The sequence below is a fragment of the Coregonus clupeaformis genome, chromosome 35 (genome assembly GCF_020615455.1).
Source record: "Coregonus clupeaformis isolate EN_2021a chromosome 35, ASM2061545v1, whole genome shotgun sequence".
Classification (NCBI taxonomy): Eukaryota; Metazoa; Chordata; class Actinopteri; order Salmoniformes; family Salmonidae; genus Coregonus; species Coregonus clupeaformis.
In genome coordinates, this window is record NC_059226.1 from 17,362,066 (window position 1) to 17,380,645 (window position 18,580).

Consider the following 18,580-nt stretch of genomic DNA (forward strand, 5'->3'; position numbering starts at 1 on the left):
GGATTTTCGTTTACTATGTTAAGTCTACCCTTGAGTCCAGGTTGGAAATTGAGGTATCTGTTAGTTAATTTACTATTTGGTTCAACATACAATTATTGATAGTTTTTCGTGACACAAGTCTCTGATGGTGGAGACCGGTCTACGATAACATTAGTGATGAAGATAAAAGAGTTAGTATTCATTTAACATTGGCATTACTACTAGAAACTGGCTAACTGTCTACTGTTGAGCACTGCACTGATTTATTATGGAGCAAAATTATTATTGAATGTGCAGATACCTCATGGAAGCAATAGTTGGTCTCTGGTTGCCATTTGTGTGGTTAATACAAATAAATTGGTATTAAGTCGGTCAGTGTCAGTTTGCTATGTTTTACGACAGAGAGGTCTCAGTATCTGTACTTACACATCATAACTAGCTGTTTCTCTTTGGACGGCTGCACAGGGCTATGGCCACTTTCTGTTTATTTCTCAATAAAGACACATTACTCTACCCGTATCGTTTTTGTGTTCAGTATTTTTTTGTCAACTTCTGAAGTTGTTTAAATTAATTACAAGCTAGGTAATGTAGTTGGAAAACAATAACGTTGACTTTCTTGGAAGGAAACGTATATTTAACAGGCCCTCTACAGGTGAAAAGCTGCGGCGCGCCAAGGGCAGAAGGCGGTGCATCTCCCTGAATAGTGCTTTCGGATAGGCTGTTGCTGAGCTACCATGAAGAATGACAGCCGTCGAGACTTCCGGTTGTAGTCATAGGGCGATAACGATAAGAGCGCAGTTGCAGAATTTACAACAGGAGCCACAATGGCGGTTGTCGTCTCTTGACAGGGCTGTGGATGTTATTAAATCCACTATCATCGCCCTAAAGATAGGCCTGGTTGATTCCCAGAGCAATTAAAAATAAACTGGAACATCTACTGCACATTAAAATACTATAATTTCTGATCAATATCAAATTAACAAGAGATACAATTATATTAAAAGGGACCATGTAAACAGTACCAACCGGGTCAAGTTTTCATTTTGTTCGAGAAACAACATCGGCTGTTAATGACGGCTATCTGTTTGTTTATTGAACTCCAAAACCGTAAATCTAAGGAATAATAACACCTAAACTAAGATTGGCACCGGACAAGGGAAGCTAAAAGAAAAGGGACTTATTTTTTTTCTTTCGTTTTTTACCAAACAGCATGCTAGCTACACAGAGCTAGCTAGCCAAATAGAAACGGAGAAGAGCGCACAATGCTCCGATTTATTGTTTGGGCCTTTTCAGCCAGTTTCTCTAACTAGCTAAATGCACAGGCCTTCATTTTAGTGGCGTTTTTTGGCACTAACAACCTTTATTTTTCTGCTTTGACAAACCATACTGCCGAACGGCTTGGAATGAACTCGGATAATGCTTGAGGACTAAACCTGGGCAGACTATTTTCTGTTTTGTCGGCTTGCTTAGAACACTGGATCTCATTTTACCGGATTTCAGAGTACTACTCTCCCGTTAATGTATTGTCTCGGCTACAGAGGCCCACGCTCGGGAGAGGTTCCGCGGCTGACGTGAGGAATGCCTGGGTCGGATAGACACCATGGGACCAAGAGGAAGCCGGAATCCAACAGTAGCATTGCCCTGCCGCCCCAAACAACGAGCGGCAACAGCGGGCTACACCAGCCCCTGGTCCTGCCTCATACCTCTGCGGGCAACATGACTAGCAAGGACGGTAACCTCCAGTCAAAGTCGTCAGTGCCATCTTCTTCCAAGCGCAAACGGCATAAATCAGCCAAACATGGACGTGAGTCCGAGGTGGCTCAGGGCCCTGGTTTTTCTGCCCTCAGCTCCACAGCGCCTCCTTCCGTTAGCGCCGTGAAGCCGCTGGTAGAATATGACGACATAAGTTCCGATTCGGATACTTTTTCGGACGCACCTACTGCAAGGTCTGCTGGGGATCGGTTAGAACCTGTCCCAGATTATAGTAAAGGGGATGGGGGCGGGGCTGTTGGTAGAGATGGTCGGGAACACAAGCACCGACACTCTCGCAAAAAGTCGAAGGATCCCAACAAAGTTAGAGACTCTGGTGAAGGGGGTCAGAGTACTAAGAAAAAAAGCAGCAAAGACCGTGAGAGAGGGAGCTCTGGAAAAGTCAAGGAGAAGGTGGCCTCCCTGTCCTCTGTAGCATCCCTGTCCTCTGGGTCACGACGTCAGGGTCAGCTGGAGGCTGACTTGGGGCCAAAGCGTGGAGAGTTGCCCCTCTTCTCCCAGGCCCAAACTGCGGCCAGTGTGGGAAGCACCACCTCCTCCTCCTCGTCATCTCGCAGCAAGGAGGGTGGTCGCTCCGGGAAGTCTCGCAAGGATAAGCAGCAGAAGCGAGAGGGGCGCGAGGGTCGGGGGGACGCAACCGCCAGCCAGAGCACCTCTGCCTCTCAGAAGGTCCGGACGGAGAGGAGCCAACGGAAGTCCTCAAAGAGCCACAAGTCCAGCCCTAAGGGCAAAGGGCAGCCTTCCTCGAGCAGGGGGAGCCCTCGCCGGAAGGCCCCAGCCCCAACACAGTCCCCCAGCCCCCCCAGGAGAGGGGGTAATGGAAGCCCCATGGTCGGTGGTTACAGCCAGGAGGTGGACAGCTACCACCACCAGAAACGCAGGCCGGCCCCACAGAGCCCCAGCCCCTACAGGGAGATGTCCAGGCGGAGCAGGCAGAGGTCAGACAGCCCCTACGCCAGCAGGCAGAGGTCTTCTAGCTATGAGAGAGACGACAGCCCCTACTCCAGGAGACGCTCCATCAGTCCCTATGGTAACCGCAGGTCCTCCAGTGCTAGCCCTATGTCCCGGTGAGTATTCTGGCCTGGCCCAGGCACCTTCCGTTCAGCCTGCCTCATATACACGTTCACATTTATGCTAGTTGTGTAATACGTACCAAATCACACTCTATTCCCTTTATACAGCACTACTTTTGACCAGGCCCCATGAGACCCTGGTCAAAAGTAGTGGACTACAAAGGGAATATGGTGTCATTTGAGACAAAGCCTAATACTATCATGTAGCTATGTACTACTACTAGCCACCCAATCTCACTCAGTTATTCACTCACTGTATGCATGGCATGCACCTCCACACACAGAGACATATTCCCCAGTGCTGCCTAACACACACATTGATTCTCACAAATGCTCAAAGTGCCTTTCTACTAAGGCCCAGTAAGGCCCCAAACGTGATAATGAACTGGTGTTGTTACTGTTGATGTTCTCATTACTGGAACCGGGCCAGGCCACTGGAGGAGACACTGTGTCCACTTTGACTGTTTCTACAGTTTGTTTGTTTGTTTTCTACCCCCATTTGTCTGTGTGCTAAGGAAGTGCTTGTACTGTGTGTTTGTCAAAGATGCAATATGTAACTTTTTGGGCGACCTGACCAAATTCACATAGAAATGTGAGTTATAGATCTGCCATTCTTATTGAAAGCAAGTCTAAGAAGCAGTAGATCTGTTCTATGTGTGCTGTTTCTTTGCTTCCCGTGCTTATGTTTCCTTTTTGCATCTTTTACTTTCGGTTTTGTACACCAGCTTCAAACAGCTGAAAATACAATATTTTGGGTTTTAGACAATATTTCACAGCGAGTTTAGTTGGTACAATGATGCATTGCTTGTTTTGTCACAAACTGAAATTAGGCAAACTATTAGAATTTTTGCAACCAGGAAATGGCGGAGAGATTTCTGCATATTGCACCTTTAAATCGTAAGTGGTCGAGACAGTGCTTTAGACAGCTGGGGATTGAGCCATGGGAACAGACGGTACCTGCAGCTTCCTCTCCTGTGCTCCTAGCCTCAGGGTGTTGGAACGGGAATGGCTAGGCCAGGTTGCAATGTCCTGCATGGGCTACTTAAAACTATAGTCAGGGAAGAGACATTGATTCTATGTTCAGATGTGTCTGTGTGACATGCAGGGCTGTTTCTGCCAGGGAGTTGTTGCCTCTTGCCATGTGGTGTAGAGGGGGAAGGGAAACCTATGTAAGTGAGGACAGGCATCACATGGGGCTCAGACAGACATGCAAGGCCTGTGTGCTCCAGGCTAGGGAAACCCTATGAGGAGCTGTGGTGGTCTTTGGAGCAGGAGAGGGCATGGGTTGGGGGGTAGACTACACTAGCCAGGGAGCGGGGTGACTGGCTAGGCCATGTCTCTCAACCCTGTTCCTGGAGAGCTACCCTCCTGTAAGTTTCCGCTCAAACCCCAGTTCTAACTAACCTGATTCAGCTTACCAACCAGCTAATTATTAGAATCAGGTACACTAGATTAGGGTTGGAGTGAAAACCTACAGGACAGTAGCTCTCCAGGAACAGGGTTGGAGAGCCTTGGGCTAGGCTGTTGACATTCAGCCATTTTGATTTTGTGTCTCATCAGAGAGTGGACCTTGAGCTTCTGTTGGTGGGAGGGGGCGTAGCTGTAAGATAAAACTAGGCCCTCAGTCGTGATCATTAAAAGGTTCTCTGCTGACAGTAGACTCTGCTGCTGGTGAATCATGTTGGTGTAGTCAAGCCTGTAGCTAACTGTAGGCTATTTGTTTAGTCTAGCTAATTAACTTCAATGTCCCAGTTCTTAACTCATAATAATCACATTTTAGATTTAGTTTGTAGTCTTTTATACATTTTCATGCTCAGGGACATATTAACTTGCTACTAGTTTAATTGTTTTCCTAACCCCTCATACAAATTATTGAATCTGAATGTTGTCTCCACTATTAAAGGGATACTTTGGGATTTTGGCAATGAAGCCATTTATCTACTTCCCCAGAGTCAGATGAACTTGTGGATACCATTTTCTTGTCTGCATGCACTTTGAAGGAAGTTGCCAACTAGCGCTATCACAATTGCTAACTAGCGTTACCGTTAGCATTGGCTCGTGAAACTACCTCTAACTTCCTTCGTACTGGACACAGACAAAAAAATGGTATAGATGAGTTTATCTGACTCCCGAAGTATCCCATTAAGTACGTTCAGAATCATCATACTTTTCATCTCCCACATTTGAATAAGGGCTACTTGATTGTTATCAAAGTATGTGTGGTGATGAGCTGTTTGAATGTATGTCCCAAAGCTATTTGGCCTAATGCCAGAGGAATGTTGAGACAGTGAACTTATGGAGGAAGTTTGTACACAGTGCTTTAGTCTGAATTTAAAGTAGCCAAAGGGTGTCCTCCTGACTGACCTAATTTTATGTTTGAATGCTGACTAAGGGAATGGGAGGTGTAGCACATATGGAAGAAGACATAACTCCTTTTATGTGTAAACGGCGTCAGTGTGCTATCTTAGCAAATAGCGCTCCCTCTCTGAACTTGCCTCTAACTGGGCTTGAACCAGGGTCCTGCCTCGCCAACACACGTGACCGCCAGTTGACAACTTACGAACCAGTTGAGCTATAGAAAATGATCCAATTTGATAGAACCATTGGTGAAATGTCAAGCTAGCTGTGAAGTGAGCTTGCCACATGTCTTATCTCATTATATAAACATAACAAATGTTTGGAAGATATCATTTGCCATGACTTGCCATTTGTTGTTTTTATTAACACATTTCTTAATACACAAGTGCACAAGGCCCCAGTAATGTAATGTCAAATGGCCTCCTCCCTTCTTCTAGTTCCTCTTTCTTGGTGCCCCCTCCCAACTTAGAAAGAGAGAACTTGCAGCCAACAAGAAATTATTGTTTTCCTAACATCTCGTCTCTCTCTCCAGGCGCTCAGTTCGCTCCCGGAGTCGTTCCCCACCTTTCTCCTCTTCCCGTCGCTCCTCCTCTCGCTCTCGCAACAAGAAGCATTCGTCCTCTGCCGGGGGGGCTGGGGGTGGCGGGTCTCACAGCAGCCGGCCCACCAGCCGCTCCCCACCCTCCTCCCGCCTGCCACTCAACTCCAGCCTGGGGGCGGAGCTTAGCCGGAGGAAGAAGGAGCGCCAGGCTGCGGTGGCTGCAGCTCGCCCCCCCTCCCCTCCACCTTCCTCACGCAAGACCAAGGGGTCCACTTCACGCCCCCCTAAAGCTGAGCCCGAGAGAGCACCTGAGAGAGACTCTGTCCAAGCCGCGGACCTCCAGCCTCCACCCAGTGCACCCCAGCCACAGGACACTGTTGGGGAAGAACACGGCTCTGCATCTCCACCCTCCACCTTCTCATCTCCTGCACCCCCTCTGCCCCCCGGTCAGACGACCCCACTGCCCCCACCTCCTCTGCCCTCCACCCCTGTCACCCAACTTCAGCCACCTACACCCCAGGGCCAGACAGAGGCCAGCCTCCCACCCTCCACAGCCCTCTCCTCCTCCTCCTTGTCGTCCCCCCAGTCCAAATCTCCTGCCCCCATGCCCACACGCAGCCCTGCCCGCCTGACACCCATCCACAAGACCTCCACTCTGCCCCCCCTACCTTTACCACCCATGCTAATGGGAGACTGCCAGGACAGGTGAGCCATGGAACGCGCAACACACACACACACACACACACAACTCTCCGCTCCCCAGTCCTGTTGCTTGGCAAGCGGGGAGTCATCATCACAACAGTTATTAGGCCTATACTGTAGGCTCAGGTTTCACCCAACAGTCAGTCACACACCTGCCTGCAGTACAGTACTGGAATTCTGAACAGATTCCCTGACTGCTCTGTATGCCTATGCTTTAGCTACCATTAGACCGTGAGTATGTCAAGTAGTCAAAACAGGCCAACTCGGGACTTAAAAAGAATCACTAACTCCTTGCAGCCTTGTCAAATTCAGTGCTTCCTCTACAATGGACTGCACTGGCCAAAATGGCTGCCACAGTGAAACTGTAGTTCATGGGCCCCACATCCCTTTGTCATGGTATTTGGGGATACATTTGTACTACAGACATAAGGAACATAAAATTCAAACTCACTAGAAAAACAACGATGCGCTGGAGTAATGAAATTGTTTCTCTCCTTCCTTCTCTACCTTCAATCTCTCTCTCCCCCTATCTCCCTCTCTCCCTCCATCAGTCCGAAGAAGTCCACTCCTCCTCAGAGGTCTTCCAGGAAGGAGAAGGAGATGCGGAGTCGGCCGTCTCTGATCGACCTCCCGCTGCCCCCCACGCTGGCCGGAGGAGACCCCTCGCCCCCTCAGTCCCCCGTCCACAGAGCTCCACCTCCACCCCAGTCCGCCCTCAAGAAGAGACCAAAGTGAGTTCCTATCTGCTCAACCTAACCGTCTCCTTCTTATCAATCCCCCCAAACCACTGAACTCTAATTGTCTTTTCCACAGCCCTCCTCTCCCACCGCAGCCTATTTTCTTTCAACAAAAAGAAAAAATAAGCATAAGATAGTACAAAGTTATCATCAAGGGCGTATTCACTGAGGTAAAACGTTTCCTAATAGCAAGTCTCCTCTGCTCTCCTCTCTAGGTTTTGCTGTCCACGCTATGGCGAACGCAAACAGACACAGAGCGACTGGGGCAAACGCTGCGTGGACAAGTTTGACATCATCGGCATTATCGGAGAGGGCACCTACGGCCAGGTGTACAAGGCCAAGGACAAAGACACCGGTGAGAGCCCCGTGTGGCCTTTCACTGACATACCTGTGTTTCGTTGTTCTTTAGAGAGGCACAAATCAGAGAGGCCTTTTCTCCAACCTCTCCTGCCTCTCTATGTGTGTCTGTTGGAGGAATTGGAATAAAGCAGAAGACACATTTCCATTGGGCATCCGTGTACATTGGACACGTATTTTATATAGCACATTTATTAAACTTTTAAACAGGACAATCAACAGATATGTTTTCATCCATCCCCTACATTGGACAATGAAGTGATCTGTAATGTTCATCTTGTTCTCCCGTCCTCCAGGTGAGCTGGTGGCTCTGAAGAAGGTGCGTCTGGACAATGAGAAGGAGGGCTTCCCCATCACGGCCATCAGAGAGATCAAGATCCTCCGCCAGCTAAACCACCGCAGCGTGGTCAACATGAAGGAGATAGTCACAGACAAACAGGATGCACTGGACTTCAAGAAGGACAAAGGTGTGTGGAAGGGGGGACTGTGTGTGGGGTTTGATCTTGGTGCATGAGCCAGCCATGTCTGCCTGTATGCGTGTGAATGCGCATCCTCCTTACCCCTCCCTGTCCCGTCAGGTGCCTTCTACCTGGTGTTTGAATACATGGACCATGACCTGATGGGTCTGCTGGAGTCAGGGCTGTGTCAGTTCTCCCAGGAACACGTGAGGAGCTTCATGAGACAGCTGATGGAGGGACTGGATTACTGCCACAAGAAGAACTTCCTGCACAGAGACATCAAGTGCTCCAACATACTGCTTAACAACAGGTACTAGTGTTGCACGGTGGATCGGTACCACGGTAATATCACGGTACCAAAATGTCATGATACCAACATTGTAAAATACTGTAGGACCATTTCGCATGATACTATTGAATTTTTCAGCCCAACCGATCTAAAGAACCTGCTGGCGCCTGTTATAAAACGTTTATAAAGTCAGTTTGGTTTATAAATTCAGTTGAATTTAAGCAACAGCCACTAGTCTCTTGTATGCGCAGGTCCAATAGTGTCCACTTCAGTTTCATGCGCATATCACGTGTGGCAGCTGTAATCGGCCAGCCGCATCCCCTACCATCCCTCCCTCACCTGCTTCTCTCTGTCCGCTCTTCATGCGCATCTATTCCTCCGTTCGTTAAAAAAAGATCTAATTTAGCCGTGATGGCGAGCAGGGATGCAGACCCTGATGAGTCTTCTGTTGTTAGATGTGTACATTTGTTACATTGGAGCAGTGCGCAGAGCGAGCAATGTTAATACAATGTGTCATTTTATTGCCTGTTATAACCAAGAGCACAGGCCAGTCTGAGTAGACTTTGCAAGTTCACTGTCATACAGCCTCTGAGTGTCAGAGAGGGGAAATGCAGCACTGCTTCACGACAGGCACGCTTGCAGCTTTACAGCAAAGAAAATGGCTTGTCTCTAGCCTAAACTGCAAAAAGAAAATATGACCCATATAACCGGAGATGCATTTATTTTTTTCTGTCGGGATTCGTGTGCATTTTATATAATTTCACAAATCATGTCGCGGGCTGTTTTAAACTAGTCCTGGTTTGCTAATTATTGGTTTGATAACAAACAACGTTGTTCAGTCATGTTACCTAGCTAGCAATCAACCTGGTAACTTGACAGTAGGTTTAGACAAATTTGATTGGCCCAGGAAGAAAGGAAAAGGGTCTGCTACTCATGAGATGTGTTTCAAAGGTAGGATTCATATAGGTCTAATGTAAGCCTAAACTATATCACAAAATCAATTTCTTTCTGGTGCTCCTTGAATTCTGTTTGGTGTCTAACGTTTTAAAAGTTGGAAGCAGTGTGTGTGTTTGTGGGAGAGAGAGAGAGTGGTGTGTGTGTCTGTATTAGAGAGGGAGACTGAGAGAGTGTAAGGGAGGGAGTGTCTGTGTTAACTGAAGAGTAAAGGTTTCATGCAGTGTTTTCCCCTTAGTGCTACAATGACATGCAGATCATAATGCTATTCCTTCCTCCAGCCAAAGCACTGGTAGGCCTTTGCAAATATGAGCAAATCGGCCATTCTATGCAGTATTCTATTATACACTGAACAGTGTGAAGTTAAATTCAGTGTGTTGTATTGGGTAGAAGTGTGAATTTCTGTGACAGGTTTTTTGTCGTATCGTTAGTAAAATGTCGGTATCGTGACAACACTAACAGGTTCACAAGGAGGAGGGAACAGTGTTTCTCCGTCCATGGGCCGGTCCGTGAGATGTTGCTGGCTGGTCGCTGAGATGGTTCACTGTCCATTAATGTATACAGTTCTACAGTGCTAGATTTAAAGGTAGACTCAGCGAGATGACGTTGCCACGAGCAGATAATGAGATGAGAGTGGTGCAAGACTTACAGTCACACAGACTTACAGTCACACAGAGTATCTGCTCATGTGCACAGATGCACTTCACGCTGCTACAACGTGGTATCTACAGGACCAAAACAGCGATGAAATTCAGCCTCGCGCTTCAACGCTCTTAGTTGTTGTGGAAGTTGACCAACTACTGCTGTTTACTTTGTACATCTACGTCGTCTCGCTGTAAGCAGTTCCCCAAGGAGGGAAAAGCATAGCTTTGCCGGTCCCTGGTATAAAAAAATGGACCCACTAACCTTGAATGTTATGGTAATAGCAACAGTAGTAGTTTGTGTGGTTTTAGTAGTGAGGACAGGGAGCACCGGGAGTTGTTTTGAAATGATTGTTGTAGCTATAGTAGGATTGGGTTTTTCCTTTGATTGGTGCTTTCAATGTGCAACATTCTACCATGGGAATTCAAATGCCCTTTCCTCTGCCTCGCTGTTTTGATTGAATTATTCACTTCTGTAGTTAGGGTTGTATAAGTTAACAGCTGTAGAATGTAATAAGTTGTCTTGTTATTGAGCTTGATTCTCTGTCTCTAACCCCTCATTTCTTTATCCCTCTCTCCTTGTGCAGTGGTCAGATCAAACTGGCTGACTTTGGTTTGGCCCGCCTCTACAACTCAGAGGAAAGGTGAGACTTGGATTTCTCAAGTTGCTTTGGAGCAACGATGACATCATCATGTGTTTAGAAGTACATTAAGTCAGAGGTCCTTCCTGTCTCTGGTTCAATCCTTTTAAACTGTGACCCTCACACTGGCTTTTTCTCATTTGGGCAAAAGCCCGTCCTCCACCCTCTCTCCGCTCTGCTTTGTGACCCAGAAACCGATACGTGGTCGATGAAATGTAAATTCGTTAGTAGGCGTCCGGAACAGTGTCCTCCATTCCTCGATATCCACCTTTCATTAGGATAGTCATGTATCCTACCAGAGTCCTTCACGGAAGAGTTTTGATATCTGCCACACCCCCTTTGAATCAGCTTTTGTTTTGTCCGAGGAGAAAAGCATGCACACAAACAATATGTTACATATCTTTTTATCTATAAAATGTCTTGCACAACTAACTTAATTCGTTTATCACTTTACACATTTATTTTGGGATCCACCCCTGTAAACTTAATTTGCCTGATGATGCGCGAGTGGAGGAGGCACATTTTTGTCCACGTTCCCTCTCCTCGATTACCTTTGACCTTTTTCCAAAAGAAGACGAGAGAGGACGGAGGAGAGTGGAGGCGGGAGTTGAGCAAATCCAATTGAGAAAAGTCCTCTGTTGCCATGGCAGTCTGAATGAAAACACCTATCTATTCTAATGATTCCCCACTAGGTGGTGCTGTGTCCTGTATTAAGAGGTTCTCCCTCCATCAGAGCCCATTGTTGAGAGATGAAGTGTGGGTGTTTGGGCACTGGAGGGTATAGTAGGGGTACTGGTACTGTATCTGTGTGTTATATCTGAATGTCCCCTTCCCTGCTCCCTCCAGTCGACCCTACACTAATAAAGTAATCACTCTATGGTACCGCCCCCCTGAGCTCCTCCTGGGAGAGGAGAGGTACTCTCCAGCCATCGACGTCTGGAGCTGCGGGTTAGTACACCCACACACACACACACTGTCATGCACCTGGACACTGATTCTGTACATGCCCAAGAACACTCATTCCCTATTTGTTAAGAGGTTTATTGGTGCACAAACATTTCATTCACACATTCTCCAATCAAACATGCTCTATTTAGGAAATCAGATTGCACTTACCTTATTGTTCCATATGGTGTCACTATAAAATTGCCATATCATTTTGACTGAAGTAGTCAGAGCTCTGAACCTAAGGATTGGCAAAGAATTATCACTCTTAGCAAATCCTAACTCAAGATTTGTGAATCCTTTTTTTTAAATGTGAGTCGCCAACATTGTCCATTGACTGTTTGTGCACAGGTGTATTCTGGGAGAACTGTTCACCAAGAAGCCGATCTTCCAGGCCAATCAGGAGCTGCTGCAGTTAGAGTTGATCAGGTATGCTGCTGTTGCCCCCTACTGCCTGGAAGACTGCAACTCAGCATTAAAATCTTGTCTGACATGGCAACCTATTTCCTATATAGCAGCCATATTCTACAGGCGTACTGCAGTCCAGAACTCAGAACGGGGTCTATACGGACCGCGGGTCTTGACTTTTTTTTGTTTTTGGAACTCAGTTGGGCTTTCAACTTACTGCTGTCGAGTGCAATTTCTAAATGTAGAAGTTTTACTCTTATGTCATTCACTGACAGATCTTAAAGATATATTTTTAACTGAAATGTCCAATTGATCAACTAGCTAGATAGGTAAGTTAGGCTAACCAGCTACCTACATCTTGTAGTTATCATGGCCAAATTGTGCCAAGGGGCATCGAACCCCAGGGATCCCCCATTTTAGATTTTGTTGAGTCACTCGGGTATCAAATGAACACACATAAGAAATGGCGAAATGTGTAGAATTGCAGTAAATTAGCTTGTGAAAAGCATGTTCTCTCCGCCAAAAAGAGGGGTGTGAACCCTTTGGGGTCGCATGGGATGCGAGGTGGGGGTTTGTTACTACTCCGATAAATGACAATACCCATCCGGACCTTTACCACCTAGGAAATATGTGTGACTGGACCTTCTCAAATAGTAGTTGAATACCCCTGCTATATAGTGTGCTACTTTTGACCAGAGCTCTAGGGGCCTTGGTCAAAAGTAGTGCGCTATATAGGGAATAGGGTGCCATTTGGGATACAGACCATGTTTACCAAAGCTCTAACTTTCTCCCTCTCTGTCCCCCCTCTGTCTCAGTCGTCTGTGTGGGAGCCCCTGTCCCGCTGCCTGGCCTGACGTCATCAAGCTGCCCTACTTCAACACCATGAAGCCCAAGAAACAGTACCGCCGACGGCTACGCGAGGAGTTTGCCTTGTATGTAACATGACATACAATCCGTGGGATTTTCTTGTCCTTTCATCAATCTGATAGTTGTGGCAGTACATCAGTTGTTGATGCTATTTGTTTGACACGCACTCTCTAATTTCACTCTCTCTCTCGCGCTGTCAGTCTGCCTGCCCAGGCCCTGGACCTGCTGGACCGCATGCTGACCCTTGACCCCGCGCGGCGCTGCACGGCCGAACAGGCCCTCAATAGTGACTTCCTGTGTAACGTGGAGCCCAGCAAGATGTCCCCGCCCAAGTGAGGGCCTTGTCTTTGGCCTGTCCTTTCCTGGGCCCAATACATCTATCTAGAGAACACCCTTGAACTATCCACTACCATACTCCTACACCCTTATTGCTTTCTTTCTTTCTTTCTTTCCCACATCCCTGGCGTTGCTAGCGCCATGCTCTTCCAACTGAGCTTTCACCACTCCGTTTTTGCCTCTGTATCTTACTCTCTCTCTCTTTCTCCAGTCTCCCTCACTGGCAGGACTGCCACGAGCTGTGGAGTAAGAAACGACGGCGCCAGCGTCAGAGCGGGCTGCCCGAGGATGTGCCTGTGCCCAAAGTGCCCCGTAAGGACCCCTCGGGGGCTTCCAGTGGAGAGAACAGCCGGCCACAAGCAAGCCCAGCTGGAGCCCCGCCCCCTCCGCCTGGAAGACCACCCTCCTCAGCTATCTCAGCCAATGAGCTAGCAGGTCAGGCAGACACAGTAGTCACAGTTCACTACTATAGAAGAACATACCCTTACCAAATGTCTCCTTGGTTAAATAGTGGCTGAACAGGTTGTTGTAAGTCTATAATGTGAACACGTTGTCTCCATACACTCTCAGCAGGCTGCTGTCTACAGTATGTGTGACCATTGTCTCTCCCATCAGGTCTGGGTGCTGCAGCGGAGCAGCTGAACCAGACCGAGCTGGCTGTACTGTTGAACCTGCTGCAGAGACAGACAGACCTCAGCTTGCCCCAGATGGCCCAGCTCCTCAACGTCTCCTCCAACCCAGAGAGCCAGCAGCAGCTAGAGACCCTTAGCCAGTCCCTGTCTGCCCTGACCGAGGCCTCCCACCACCGGGGGGCCTCAGAGGACCAGGGTCCGGCTAGGTCCCAGCCCCCCGAACCTCCCCCAGAGCCCCAGGAGCCCTCCCCGCACCACGGCGAGCCGTCCCTCAGCCAGGACGACCAGGCCAACCTCCTTGCCATCCTATTGGGCCAGCTCATCAAGCCGCAGGCTGAGGGGGCGGAGCAAGGCGACGAGAGCAATGGCGTCCAATCAGAGGAGGCGGTGAGGCGCGGTTCGTCCGCCTCCACTGCTGACCGCAAGGGCAAGTCTGGGTTCAGTCTCTAAGGGGTGGGGCAGAGAGCACTGGGTCAGGGGGATCTCACAGGGGACTGGTGGACGAAAGGGAGGGGGAGGAGACTGGGCGGAGGGTGTCATGGTGCGGATCTTGTCATTAATTATTTTTCTGCTTCCCATAAAGCAGTTGTAAATTCCTTTATAAACGAGCTGATGAGATGAAAGATATTAACTAAATGGCAAATCGAAAGAAAGATTCCACGGTTACTTTAAATATTTTTGCAGGAAGACTAGTTTTATGTTGTCTAGACCCACCTCCTCTCACCAACAGTTCCACCCCCCTACCCACCTTTTGTCTGTCTCACCCATCTCCCACTTCAAAGGCTACTTTCACCCACTCAGTCACACATAGGTGGAAACATACCATACATGAAGTTGGCGAGTCCTCAAGATGTCTGACCAGAGAGTGGCTTCGGACGGCCCAGGTCACATGGACTGGGCTTTGGGCACAAGGACTTTTCTCATTGGTGTGAATGTAAACCATGAGAAGGTGTGTAGTGTAACAGCATTAGAAAGAAAATGGTTCACACTGCACTCTCCCCTCCACCCTTTCACTCCTGCCTCTTTATCACCCTGTTTTCTTTTCCTTCGTGTTTCTTTTCCCATTTCCTCTTTCTCTCTCATTTTTCAATTTGTTAAAGCAGGTTTCTTGGATTGTTCTTCCTTCCATAAAAAGATATTGATTAAAAACCAGTCTGTAATGTTAACATTTTTATGAAGAAAGTCTAATAAATTATCAAACAAAAATAAATGTTTTGAACCTTAGACTTCACCTGCATGTCTTTCTTTTAACTTTTATTTAAATTACCCATTTAAATTTTATTTTTGTATGTTGTCTTTTACATTAGACCTCAATCATCCAACGCTAGTAAAGCGTTCTCCTCTGTCTCTATCTGTAGTCACCCTGCTGTTGGCACTTATAGCAACAACACTGTTGCCTAGGAAACAATGGTAGCAGCAGTGTTGCCCGGTAGCCATGACAGCAGACTGAGAAGGCATCTCTTTCTCTCTTAGCTTTATGGCCTGCGTGGAGCTTTACGTACCTCTCTCCCTGTAGTGTCATCCCCTCCCCAAACCCAAACCTCATGTTTTACCCCTTCCAATCCATAATAATCCATGAGCCCTTCTTTCCATATTGGTGTTGTTGTTGAAATAGAATTGAGTGTCTGTCAGGGTTGAACAAACCCTAAGGTGAGCATCCCCCTCTACTATGTAAAGCGCTTTGGCTGTCTCGAAAAGCACTATATGTGTCCAAGTTATTACTATAAACCCCCCCCATGTCCTGAGTCTTTCTTTCGTTGTGCACATAATGTGTGAATAAATGTTATATTGATTATTTAGGCCACCATGAGGTCTTTTGATATTTCACCATCTCTCAACATTTCAACGTGTCTGTCAACATTTTGTTACACTTTAAACACCTACGTAATGATTTTATAACATAACATACCAGTAACCATGAACCAAGAGGGGATAAATAACATAGGTGACACACTTCCAGATTAAGTTAATCAACATTTATCGTTGTCACATACTTGTGGTATTTAGTAGCATTATTAACCTATGACACCTACACCTTTTACTCACCCAATTCTACAGTAGCCTATTGAAAACATTTATCATACTGAAACTACGTTGATTGGATGGTGAGGATCCAGCTTTAGGAACGGTACATGCTCTCCCTCTGCTGGCCAAGGTGGGAGATACAGCTGTATGTTGTCTAGACCCCACCCACAAACACTTACCCGGTTCTCTGGGACATTTCACTAAAGGGAATTGAAAACAAATGCATCTGTAGTATAGATTATGGCACAAATGTCCAGGTGAAATCTCACTGTAACTTTGTGTTGACTGTTTTGATTGACTGTCTTGTTTTCTCTGACTCCCCCTCAGACTGTGCGATCACCAAGCGAAAGCAGCAGATCGGGACAAATCAGGTCCCTCCATCCTCCGAGCGACGTCCCCCCTCTCCGCCTGGCCCTCCCCCCTCAGCCCTCTTCCTCCCTGGCCAGCAGCAGCCCAGCTCTGAACCCCAGCCCGGGCCTGGTCAGGACATCAGCCCAGCGGTGGCAGCCGCCCTGCTGCAGCTCATCTCCCAGCAGGACCCAGAGGCCGGGCCCCCCCAGCGCAGCAGGGACCACTCCCCCGCCGTGGGCACCCCTGTCCGGGGACAGCCACCCCCTGCCTGGACGACTGACTCCCCTAAACCCTCCCCTGCCAGAGAGCCTCCTACTGGCATGGAACCCGCTGCCTCTGCTATAGCAGCACAGTTCCCCAAGGACCAGGACCTCCGCTTTGCCCACAGGACCGCTCGCTGATCGCTGATCCTGGGTAGGCCTGTTTAGAGACCTGGGCTACAGTGGGTCGACCTACAGGGACAGGAGCCAGGGACATCTACTGTACTGATAATGATGATACTATAGACCAGTCTCTCTTGGTGAGAACAGAAGAGCAGCTCACCTGAGCAGGTTGTGTATATTGGAAGATGTGAGGTAGATGGCTGTGAGATTGTTAGTCTGGACGAAAGAGCAGGCCTTTGGGTCTGGATATTTGGAGGATGTTATTGTGAAGACGGGCAGTGTTGGTTTGGCTCTTAGGACAAACTAAGCCCACTCTGGACGGACAGACAGACAGACAGACAGACAGACAGACTGGGGTTGGGCCTTGGTGAGGGTTCTAGACCTGGGGGTGGGACAAACTTCCACACCCTTCAATCACTAACACTGCCCCTCCTCCTGGACCTCCTGACTTGTTGAAGAAGTTGGTTCCAAACGAGTTCCACACATGGAATGTTATCAGCTGTGATTTCGTTTTGTTTAATTTGCAAATCAAATGATTGTTATGTCTACTGCAGTGCCCTCTAACGATTAAGGCTATCAGTGGGTTTTGGAGTCTGGTGTCATCACTAATCTTCATCTGCAGTTGAATGGGTTGGTGTCTGCTACGTATGACACCGGTGGAACAAAGAACCAGTCTGAAATGTAGAGGCGGTTAACTGGGGGACAATGGGGGTACAGATGTAAAACACTGGGATTGAGAGTGAGTTAACTACTAACTCAGTCTCATCATGCTTGCTGGCTCCTGACTTTCGACCTTGTGCCTCCTTTGTGACCTTCGACCCCTGAATGATATTTTCCCACAGGGAAGAGTTGGGTTGTTTTCTTCTGTTCTGGAAGGCACATTAACAAGAGAAGGCATGGCTCAAAATTAATTGGGATACCTTGTGTTTCTTTCTTTGGCCAAAGGTACTGTAAAATTAGGTATTTGGTTCTCAGTACTATATCCCCTTGCTGTCTCTCTCGCTCAATTTATCTATGTCAGCCTCAGTCAGCTTTCCCATGTAGAAATGAAAATGTTCATTCTCGAACGCTATCTCTCTAGTAACAGGTACATGTGCCTCTAACCCTCATACTCCCTTTGCTACACACTTACAGAAAACACAAACTCTGACATTGTCTCATGAACTGCTCCTCTATACTCAGTCACTGGTCTTTCATTGACCCTCTGGTCACAGCTAGCAAGCCGGTCACCCAACCCCATAAATACTGGACACCTATACACCTCTCCAAAGCTTTCCCTGACGGTCTCTGATAGCCTTGTCTTATCTCTTGCCTCCCTGCCTAACTCTGTGCAGCAAATATGTTTTTGTGTGATTATTTTCTACTTTAAAGACAAAGTTACATGTTAAAAAGATGGTCCATGGTTTTGTTTCCTTTGCTATGTTTTGGTAAGGGAGAAATTGGGAAGAGATCTGACTTTGGGTTTCATGTTACCATGTGACTGTAAAAGATGATATTTTGTAATATGTGTTTTCTCCGTTCAATTTATTAAAGGAAATCATGCGACCAGAAAGTTTTAGTGATGTTCTTGAGTCTCTTGTCATGTACACAGAGTGTAACAAACATCAGGAACACCTTCCTAATATTGAGTTGCACCCCTTTTGCCCTCAGAACAGCCTCAATTCGTTGGGGCATGGACTCTACAAGGTGTCGAAAGCGTTCCACAGGGATGCTGGCCCATGTTGACTCCAATGCTTCCCACAGCTGTGTCAAGTTGGGTGGATGTCCTTTGGGTGGTGGACCATTCTTGATACACACGGGAAACTGTTGAGCATGAAAAACCCAGCAGCGTTGCAGTTCTTGACACAAACCGGTGCGCCTGGCACTTACTACCATACCCTGTTAAAGGCACTTAAATATTTTGTCTTGCCCATTCACCCTCTCAATGGCACACATACACAATCCATGTCTGAATTGTCTCAAGGCTTAAAAATCCTTCTTTAACCTGTCTCCTCCCCTTCACCTACGCTGATTTAAGTGGATTTAATAACTGACATCAATAAAGGATCATAGCTTTTACCTGGATTCACCTGGTCAGTCCATAAAATGGAAAGAGTAGGTGTTCTTAATGTTTTGTATACTCAGTGTATTTTG

At 47.4% G+C, this 18,580-nt stretch overlaps 1 protein-coding gene and 1 non-coding gene across 3 annotated transcripts; both read left to right on the plus strand.

The window, feature by feature from the left end:
* Positions 1 to 769: 769 nt before the first annotated feature.
* LOC121569598 (cyclin-dependent kinase 12-like) lies at positions 770 to 17,999 on the plus strand. Of its 2 annotated transcripts, none has more exons than XR_006657806.1 (14): positions 770 to 2,816; positions 5,713 to 6,426; positions 6,975 to 7,154; positions 7,376 to 7,515; positions 7,814 to 7,984; positions 8,096 to 8,285; positions 10,447 to 10,503; positions 11,347 to 11,448; positions 11,797 to 11,874; positions 12,669 to 12,785; positions 12,921 to 13,052; positions 13,268 to 13,491; positions 13,672 to 14,637; positions 16,041 to 16,127. XR_006657806.1 is itself a non-coding variant. In XM_041880689.2 (14 exons), exons 1-14 carry the CDS (start codon positions 1,558 to 1,560, stop codon positions 16,463 to 16,465), a joined length of 4,233 nt encoding a protein of 1,410 aa, XP_041736623.2. In that variant the 5' UTR covers positions 770 to 1,557; the 3' UTR covers positions 16,466 to 17,999. The 2 variants fall into 2 exon arrangements, 1 of the variants encoding a protein (XP_041736623.2); XM_041880689.2 differs by having other exon boundaries at positions 13,672 to 14,115; positions 16,041 to 17,999.
* LOC121570818 lies at positions 6,716 to 6,852 on the plus strand. The gene has a single exon (XR_006001558.2). It is a non-coding gene; the product is annotated as a small nucleolar RNA SNORA5 (small nucleolar RNA).
* Positions 18,000 to 18,580: the final 581 nt, after the last annotated feature.